The 10,395-nt window shown below is 39.5% G+C and overlaps 1 protein-coding gene across 1 annotated transcript; it reads right to left on the bottom strand.

Annotated features, from left to right (window-relative positions):
* Positions 1-3,063: 3,063 nt before the first annotated feature.
* On the bottom strand, positions 3,064-10,121 carry LOC139710122 (programmed cell death protein 2-like). Its single transcript, XM_071622055.1, has 7 exons — positions 9,988-10,121; positions 8,444-8,601; positions 7,652-7,904; positions 6,838-7,184; positions 6,228-6,359; positions 3,744-3,895; positions 3,064-3,230 (listed from the first exon to the last, which is right to left on the bottom strand). The coding sequence occupies exons 1-7, from the start codon at positions 10,087-10,089 to the stop codon at positions 3,064-3,066; spliced, it is 1,311 nt and encodes a 436-aa protein (XP_071478156.1). The 5' UTR covers positions 10,090-10,121.
* Between the last annotated feature and the right edge of the window lie 274 nt (positions 10,122-10,395).

Raw genomic sequence — 10,395 nt, 5'->3', positions numbered from 1 at the left:
GAAAGGCAGGCAAAAGATCAACTGGAAGGAGGCAAGTTCTTTGCACCATCTGAACAACTGAAGGAGTCATAAAAAAAAATGTCCTAACAATGAACACAGTCTCTGAGTGAGATTTTTGTCATCCTGGATGTGCTCACACGCATCAAGCCAGCCGCAACAAGCCACGCTTATGAAACCTACATCATGTGGCTGAGCAACAAACCTAGCCAGTGGTTAGAAACATTGGAAAATGAAGAAAAGGAACACCTCTTGAACATGGCTAGACACAAATACCCAGAAATATGTCAGAAATATATCCAACGTAAAGATAAGCTGAAAGCTCAACATTTGAAGTCCCTTATTCAAAGCAATACAGAGCCGCCAGGAGCATAAAGAAGAAATGGGGAGGCTGGACAAGGTAGCTGCAACAGAGGGGATAATCCCCTATGGAGGGGTGTGGGTGCATGAGGAAGTTGATACAAGAGTCATGGGACTGCCAGTAGAAGAGAGGAAAGGAGCACTCGTTGCTCAAATTCAGTATTTGACTTTCAAATTATCTATATCATGAAATGCTTTGGCTTGTATATGTGATTTATGAAGCTGGTAGGATGAAGTTATAAAATGGGAAACAAGAAGCACTTGGAGTTTAAGTATATATTTCATGAATAAGTACAAATTATGCATAAACTTTGTGCACCTATGATATTGTTGAAAAAACCATGAGCTTGGTATCAATAAAGTCAGAATTCAAGTGCTTTGTTTGGAAGTTGAACTATATGTAAATATAAGGTACATTGTAAGAGCTGCATCTTGACACCAGGCAACTTCTCTTTTATTTTAGCTCTGACTAACATGTTCCACATGAAGTAATGCTAATATTACAAGATATTCACACAAGGTTGTAAGTTATCATTCAATTAGTGTCATTTTGATTTAAATCTGTGAAATTCAATTACAATATCGTTGTTGAATTCAAACTTGTGAAAGTGTGGTGTATTTTTTTTTCCATTTTTAGATTTTCCTACTCTTAGTGCAAATGGCAAATGACAAAGAGAAGTTCATGGCATTTCCAATTTCATGTTACGATTCAAACTTGAGCCTTGGTACAAACTTAACTCTGAACAATGATCAAACATGTCAAATCATTAACATTTTTTAAAATGGCTGTAATGGAAATTCAAGAACTATTTGATTTCATTATTTTGGCTAGTTTCATCTGTAAACCAAATAATTGCTAGCCTCAGATACAGGCCCTTAAAATTGTTTTGCAGTCTTACTTACATGTGATTACAGTACAGTTTTGTAAAAAATCACATTTTGTTTTACAATTTGACAGTAAACATTGTCAGATGTGTATGTAATTTTTACTTACTCCATTAAAAGCAAATGAAAGTGGATGACAGCTCTGAAGAGGTTACCGGGGATAATTGCGAAACAGACGCATAGCGGAAAGAGCGAATGCATAGCGGATGAAGCGGATGCATCACATACGCCTAGTGGAAACAAAGGGTATGCCGCGTGGATGCAAAACCGTTTACTGCGCATGCGGGGGTATGAATTGCATCCGCTAGGTGGATATAAAGTGATGCAGGAAGCACGCAGTCAGCATAAAGCAGAAAGACGTGCTGGCGGCTACATCGATACATCTCTACTACATCTCGTTATTGAAGAAGGCTACATTGATACATCTCTACTACATCTTGTATCGACACCATGGTGCATCAGTCAGGCAAGAAAAGGAAGTCTGTGCCTACTTGTTCAAGCCCTGGCAAGGTGAAGAAGGCCAGAACCAGCACCCCACTCCCTGACACTGACTCTGATGGTGAAGCTGATGCTGCTGTGGAGGAGCAGCCCCAAGCCCCTCAAGCCCCTCAAAGTTCTTCTGCTGAAGGCCCTGATGCTCAAGTCCCTGGACTGTTAACGCTGTTGCTGCGGTAAATAACGCGACATACCCACGAAGCATCAGTGGGTGCTATCTACAGCTGTACGGAGTGCTCGATTGTAGATTATCTACTTGCAGTTTTTGTGGAGGTTTGGACACTTGCCGGGTAATAATATGACTATGATAATAGTATGACATGTACATCCACACGTATGAATGACAATTGTGTTAACTAATATGCTGTATCTATCGTGACGAGTTTCACTTCAAGAAACTAATTATCCACACATTATACTATCGATTTCCCGTGCACTCACAAGAGCTTCATCAAGTTATGATTCTTCTGATTCAGATTCAGACAATATTCCATTGATTAGAGTGCAAAAAATTCACCAGAGGAAAACAAGAATTGCACAACGACTTCACAAAGGGGCAAGTGTTTCTTTCGATGATTTGGATGTATAAAATTACAACATTTGCTATGTAAATTCATGTATGAAAGCAAACAAACAAAATGATTTTGTAACTTTCGGATTACTGTTCTTCACTTCTGCTGAGTACTATGACTGCACTGTGCATTGAATAGCAGCATGGCATATACCATATCAAAGGGAAGTAAAACAAGAATCATCAAGCCTGGACTCCACACTCAGTGTGGCATTTTTTGGGTATGCTAAAACTGGAGGGGAAGCGGATTCCGTCCTCACCCCCCTCCCCGGCACTTTTAGGGTTAAATAGCAAAGCGTACAACAACTTAATATCCACTACCAATACTGCATGGCCACATAAATCATTAGTATTACTATGGCCTAGTTTTATCCTACTTATGTTCACGTCATTTAAGAAACTAGGTGTGCCCTGTTTTACTCTTTGTTCAATACCTCACCGAAACAGACTGCAGAATTTGCATGATTCTTACTTTGCTAGTTCTCTTCGCAGTTTCAGCTTCCACGTTTCATCCAAATAATTTACTCTTTGAGAGGATCAAAGTACATACTCAAATATGACTAGCAAAATCAAAACTTATTATTTGTCACTTTTATGAGTATTTGATAATTGTATCAGTCTCAAACTTGATTCTCTTAGAGTGACTATCCTTACATTGCAAAACACATTCTGTATTAAAAAACTGCACTATTTCTATAAAATCAAATATCATGGATATCCATGAAGGTCTGTGCAACAAAAATGTTACTAGTATGTCATCTTTGCTGAACCTGGATTTGCTTCTGTGCACTGGTAATGGCTGCACTGTCTGGATCCTGCTGGACTGCAGCCACTTCTTCTTTGTAAAACTCCTCACTGTCTGTACCCCAGCAGCTCTGAGAACAGGTGTACACCACTACCACTCCAAACTCCAATGCATGGCCTGTTAAAAGGAGAGAAATCAAGACGAAGATGCATGCATTGAGAATTCACTAAATGATGAGGTCCTACTGCTGGTAGATTAATCCACTCTTTTTATAATAAGGTTTTTCACAGAGATATAGGTTAACTGAATAAGCTGTTATTTTCACATGGAGATATTTTCACGAATGAGTAGTTCATGGACATTTTCATGAGATGGTGGTTTGTTTTTTTTAAAATTGACACACAATTGTCATAAGTGCACTGTTACACCAGCGCATGGGTGACATTTTTGCCTGTTGTAAAATTTTGGTTCAACAGTGATTTGCGAAATTCACAAAAATGAAATCCCCTGAAAATAACAGTGTATACAGTCATACATGGTTATTCGCAAGAAGGGTCTGAATCACCTGCCTCTCCAATATATAAGGAATCTACTTTTCAGTGTAGCAAAAGGGACAAAGAAACCTCAAAGCAAGGCATCACAACTTTTGCTAAACAAAACAAGTGAGGTGACTGTACTTCCATCTCTCACCTTGTTGGGTTTGCAGCTGGAGAGAGGGCAAGAGTGCAGGCATGAGTTGGAATTCAAACTGTCGATGACTGCCACAGGACTGACATCTGGGGGGAGAAGTTTGATCTGTGACAGGTGTTGTCAGCCAGAGAGGACTCCCATTGTAGCTATATCTGAAAATTGATCAAGGATCATTTAAAATGCTACTAATAAAAATCAAACAGATTTACACATAAGACATTCTCAGCTATGTTTAAAGGTACATAGTCCCGGTAGTGTAGAGGGCGCTGTTGATGATACTGCCGATCACCGTTAGCATTGATACGAAGATTACCGAAGTTGAGCTGTCATCAAAAGTAAAGTGTGTAGGTGTTGCTAAGTAACATTGACTTCGTTGTCTTCTCTGCGCATCGCGCAGTCTGTAGTAATGCCAGGGTGCATGCATACGTGCTTCTTATTATGACATCACAAAAGATGTTTGCTGAAGCTGTCATCCCCCTCAGCGGAATCATGAGCCGAACTGTGATCGGACCACTGACTACAGTGAATCGGACTTCTTTGGAATCGGGGAAGTGGGCCACAGCGTAAGCACCAAAGAGGAGTCGACAGCATATGTCTCTATAGGAAACTTGCGCCGTGCGCCCGCGTTCGCATTTGACTAAAATACCGGGACCATGCACCTTTAAAGTATCATTGAATTTTTTGTATACTTTATACATTTTTTTTTCAAGAGTTTGTAATTTGGAGTCAAGGGGGCTTGAGCTTTTGATCCTAGCAGAATCTTGGTCAGAGGCAAAATGACAAACAGGTAGGGAAAATCTATAAAAACTTAGATTTGAAAAACAGAATGTTTTACTGAAGCACGACTACATTGCTGTCTCAGATTAATGTGGCACACAGGGGGTTTACACCATGGCACATACACACAACAGGAACAGTCAGGGGAGGGCTAGGGGCACAGAACAAAGAAAACAAAGGGGAGTGTAGGCGGTCATGGGCAAGAAGCCCAACAGGTAAAGGGAGGGGGATTAAAGGAGGGTGGGCAGACAAAAGGCAGAGGGTCAGTGATCATCCCTGAGGACCACTGAGGGTAACCTTTGAAGGATAAGGATGAATAGGGAGGCAACATCAAACAAGATATTAGGAACAATAGAGGGATAAAGGAAATAAAAGAGTGAAAAAGCAACAGCAAGGGGGGGGGGGGGGGGGGGGACTACCAAGCCTTAACTGCGTGTACCGAGAAGAGGCAACAAAATGAAAGTGAGAGTCATCCAACAAATGCTCCCTCGATCATTACTTCACCATGCATTTCTTCAAGCAACACACAACAAATGCAACTTATCAAACATATAATTTGTTAGCTATCATAACACACATTAAAAAAAAAAATCATACACAGATGGGCAAAAGGTACACAGTTAACACATACAGTCCATCCTGCAGAAGTCAACCTCGAATATTAAAGTCATATAATCGCCTATATGGAAGATCTTTTCAAGTCCTCTTCTCTTTATATTCTACTGATTTTAATCCCTCATAGGTCAAATTTTCTCTAAGTCAAAGCTACTTCTTCAGTCCAAATAGATTCGACTTTACAGACTGTAGGTGAGATTGACTGGATGTACAATTGAATCCTTTTAACTGCTCTTAGAAATGGTCTTTACGTATTAAAAATTAGGTGTTCATTAAATGATTATCAGGCAAGCTATCATTTTCTTCTCCGGATACAAATAAAGAATTCTTTGCTTCAAACTAAACACCAGGAAGACTTACATGTATAATATATCTTTGTTCCATTATGAAAAGTTCAGCTAAAAAAATGTGCTAAATTCAATGGCTTCAATATCTTGATGTCTTCTTTGAATAAGAAAGAATACTACAGATTAATAAACATGAGAAAAATTGTGGTGGTTTATTCATCTTAACTCTTATCATGGTCATTCACATTACATACTCTCCTCTGGTAAGAAGAATAAGGAGGAGAAGCAGAAGGAGAAGGAGAAAAAGAAGATAAGATGGACAAATAGGAAACAAAAGGAGGAAAAGATATATAGTATGCTCACTATTTTGTCCCACCCTTTTATGGTTGTTTTTGGTATGTCTTGGTTCCTTCCTTTTGGATGTTCTTTTCTTGTCCCTATTCATTGCAAATCCGGTTCTTTTTTATGCGACTCATGATTTATGAAACAGTGTATAACGACATACAGTTTTAATATTGTATATTTGCTCATGGGATCAGCCTCGAAAGGCCAATGGCCTACTGCTGATTTCCTCCACCATTTATCTTAATTGTTCTGTCAATCTTGAACACACACTTTTTAACTTTTAACTGTGATTATGTACTTACCCAAAATAATTTTTGGTTTGTATATGTATGTGTTAGATTTGATTGGTTGTATATTTATATGTTTTTACCTGAACTTGTGGAAATAAATTAAACTGAAACTGAAACTGAAACTATCACAATATATATTGTACATACCAATAAACTTTGGTCATATTTACCTAATGCACTGCTGTGGACATGACTGTATTTTCTTGGCAAACTTCTGAAACATCTTGTCCCCATGTTTGGCAAGTGATTTCTCATAACCTTCACCTCCTCCACTTCCACCTCTCCTACCTCCTCCACTAGACCTGAAGAAAAGATGAAAACAATTGTGCTGATGATCAGACTTTCATTATCACAACTGGTCAATTCGAGTGTTAATGATGGGGAAAGGTTAGCCAAAGGTTTGACAGCAGTTGGTAACATGTGTAAAGCTCGAATTGTTTCATAATGTCTGAGAGATTGTTCCATTTGGTTTCCACGATATCATATAAGGAAATATGATAATAAGACATGTTTACATAAACTTTATTATCAGTACATGTAATATTGTGCTGAGATAGAAGAGGCTTAGAGATGATACTAGTTTCCTTGCATATCTTAAATATTCCTGAAAGTAAAATTTTGGTCAACGATTCTCACACCTGTGTGCATGATGATGAAGAAGCACTATTCCATCCTAGAACTGGAAAAAAAAAATCATTGTCATGGTCTTTGAATCAAAACTCATATAACCTTAATCAGGTCAAATCACCTGAGAAGTTTAAAAGCACACGGACCACCTACCTGGAGTCTCCAGCCTCTTGCCATTCTTCCACAGAAACACCCTCCCTCTGCTGATACTCTTTCAGCAATTTCAGCTCATAAGAAAGGCCTTCCTCCACACTCGGACTGGGCTCCTCAAAGACATCAACAAAGTAGGAGACAAAAAGCAGTTTTGGGTCCTCTTCAGTTCCACCGTTCAAAGTTGCTGTCCGACAATCAGGGAAGACTCCCCTTCCCTGGGACGTCAGTCGCATGGCAGAATAAAGAGAGAGCTGTTCCATGCACTGCTCCAACTCCTGGGACTCTTGCTTGATGCTCTCACCCAACATCAGACTTTGCTCATTTGTAGATGATATGTGGGCTGGGTGCTAGTGGTAACAAAGAGAAAGAGATGCATTGTCACTTGCAGGGATGTCATTTAGTTTATTGACAATTCTCCTATATTCTTGATACTTTAAAAAGAAATTATACTTGAAGGCTCATGTGCTGATGGATTCACTGTATTTTGGTTGGGTTTTTATTTTTATTTTACAACAGTTCTTTTTATAAATTTCTATTACATTTAAAACTCTATGCTGCATACAAAGTTCAAGAAGAAAGAAAACCTGAGAGGTACCAGTGTTCTTGACTTGATTGCATTTCTTAACCCACTGAGGAATGGCTGATTTTGCTACAACAAACATTTCCTATAGGCACTTGCCCGAGTATACTCGGGACTCGTCCTAAACTGGCCAAAACATGGACTGAGAAGGCATACAGGATATTCACTTGATGAAGCTACAACATCTGTCACAGTGCTAACAAAATAAAAGTGAAGTGAATTGATTTGTCTCACTTGAACAGATTGAAATGAAGTCTGCTTGGAGCTTCCACTGTGAAGGGCTCCAACAACATCTTGATCCACTTCGGCATCATCGCCCCAGTCATCTGCAGCATCACCCCAGTCATCTGCAGCATCGCACCAGTCTGTGTCAAAGGTCATAGAGTCGTTGCCAGTCTGCACACTCTGGTGATGCTGGCTGGAGTTTGGCGGTTGTGTGCTGGACTGAGCAGCATCAGCAAGTTTCTGGGCTCTGAAAACCCTGAAGCTACATTACACAAAATATGACAGATATACTGTATGTCAGAGGAAGGAATAATGCTGTCCATGCAAGGACAAAGTTTGGACAGAGCTTGCAAGGTATGAATATAAATGCAGAAGAGTACAAAAATGATTCTACTTGTAAAAAGTCTTGCTGCATTGTGTACAGTAAAAAACTTGGTACCTGAGATCAAAACTTACCGTACATGCAGAATTAAACTCCTTGTGCATCAATTAGTCATTCCAATTTTCTAGGTTTCTTGTTGGTTTTCAACAACGTAGTACCACAGTCAGAATGTACATTGCCAGTTTAAATGTAGGTTCTATAAACTCTCTTTAATACACAAGACCCTTGAAAAGATATTTGAATGACAAAGGAGAGAAAACTTTAAAGCTAAGATATTTTCATGTTAATCCAACATTGGCTAACTCCTGTGGCATGTATACAACTTAAGCTGGCTGTTGCCATTCATTACAGGTGCTTACAGCATAGGCCATTAATAGTAGCACAGATCATTGTGCTATTGAAAAGGGAGTGAAACAAACCTGACTTTCTGCTGACACTGGCCTGAAAGACAAGTGAAGACGTAAATGGTACGGTGATAGAGGGAGCCCTCCAAGGGGCAGTAGAGCTGACAGACCAGGGTCAGTGACCTCTGGCACAGGTAACACTTAGGGTGATGGGTACCAACGTACATCCAGTCCTGATAAAAAGCACAAACATTATAATTGATTAATTACATACACTTGACGAAATAAATCTCCTAAAATAAAGGCACAGGAAAAGAGCATCATTTGCAACTTAACAGCCTAGTGGCACATCAAATATCTCATCCTCAGATATGCTAATAAGTCTCTAAATCTAAATCAAAAAGGTGCGCAAGAGCCGTAAGTAATTTTCTGTTCTTGCATTTAAAATCAAACGACAAAAACAAAACAAGACAAGGAGCATTAAGTGCCCTACATGTAAATGGCAGTCTTCAGTGTAGAATATCTATATACACCATTTATACGCTGTACATCATCAACTAGAATTTGTACATTGTAGTACCTGGTACCTGGCATGTTTTTTCTCACATTTCAACGCCTTTTTTCAAATTCATTTTTATTTTTTGAACTGAAGCAATAAATTTCGAACAAAGTTCTAGTTTTGTAGCGGAAAAAAAAGTGGTCATTTATGGCAATTACATTTAATACTGCCTAAAGATGAAACTGATGGGTTGATAAATGAACTAACCCCAGCCAGGGTGCTGCAACGAGTAACAGCAAACATGCTGAATGAAACGTGATACTAAACCAGACAATGTAAAGTACTAGAGAAACACACCAAAAACTTGTGGTTGTGATGTTTCAATGAACATTTTTTTTGCTACAAGAGTTTGGTACAGGTGTAAAACTAAAAGGTTACCGTAAACCTCTTGTGCCACAGTCAGTCAGACAGTTCTCTATTTTTATGATATACAAACAAAATTATTGTAGTTTAAAATCAAAACCCCAAATAGGTGTTCACGGAGTTTATCACCTCTTCTCAACATCTCTGTTAAACATTTACTTCTTTCACTCTCTCGTGATCTGAGAGACTGTGGGTGGGTCTGTGTGAGTCACACAGGCTCAGATCATGAGAGTGAGAATTCAGAAATGCAGAGAAGAGGTAAAAAACTTAATAAACACCTGATCTATTTGTGATCTATGTGAGGGACTGACCAGAACACCAAAGTTTAATACACAACATCAAATTTACTTTATAATGTGTACCGGTATAAACTACGAAAAATAAAATTTTACTGAATTTCTTGAAAACAGAAAAGAAAGGGCACGCAAGACCAGATCTAGACTTCTATACCCACATAAATACCACTACAGAGACATGGTGCCAGTTTTAGTCAATCTGATATCTCATGGAGGTCTTCATTTCACAACTTCTCATCTAACGACAACGCGCTGCAACGCGGCGTGGCGTGATGAGGTATACATGTACTTCTCATTCTTATAATATTCAGAACATTGACCCACACAGATTTAAACGTATGGGACAAAGTTAGATTGGCTAATATGTTGGTCCGTATAAAATAACAATTGGTAATACTTGCCGGTTTACCACCTATCTTATTCCATTCCCATGATAAGGTCGCCGCCTCACCGATAACACTATCAATGATTCCAACCAATGTATTAGTTTGAAATTCTGCCATTATGCTGATGCGCTGCGATCACAGAGGACGACGTCGACGCGATGTCGAGAAGATGAGGGAGTCAACAGCGCACACATGGCTCCCGTTTCCACAGCTTACCGCCCGTGATGATAACGCAACCCACGTGTTGTTGTTGTTGTTGTTGTTGTTTTTGCGGCGGAGCGAGTACTAGTACACGTACTAGTAATGGGGGGGGGGGGGGGAGGGGGGAGGGGGAGGGGGGGGGGGGGGTGAGGGCGAACTTCGAGATTGCGCGATGCCGATGGACGTTCCAGAGACACATCAAGTGTAATGAGAAAATCGATT

The sequence above is a fragment of the Diadema antillarum genome, unplaced genomic scaffold (assembly GCF_040938485.1).
Source record: "Diadema antillarum isolate AM-2024a unplaced genomic scaffold, OU_Dant_1.0 seq00001502_RagTag, whole genome shotgun sequence".
Classification (NCBI taxonomy): domain Eukaryota; kingdom Metazoa; phylum Echinodermata; class Echinoidea; order Diadematoida; family Diadematidae; genus Diadema; species Diadema antillarum.
Note: the sequence above shows the minus strand (reverse complement) of the source record. Positions and strands in the feature narration are given on the sequence as shown.

What these genes read in the sequence shown, in the direction of transcription:
- LOC139710122 (XM_071622055.1), bottom strand. Translation starts at nt 10,089, where the DNA reads ATGGCAGAATTTCAAACTAATACATTGGTTGGAATCATTGATAGTGTT. An exon ending in CAAGAGGCTGGAGACTCCAG is followed by an intron (nt 6,360 to 6,837) that starts GTAGGTGGTCCG and finishes TCTTTTCTTCAG; the next exon opens with GTCTAGTGGAGGAGGTAGGA. An exon ending in TGTCCACAGCAGTGCATTAG is followed by an intron (nt 3,896 to 6,227) that starts GTAAATATGACC and finishes ATCAATTTTCAG; the next exon opens with ATATAGCTACAATGGGAGTC.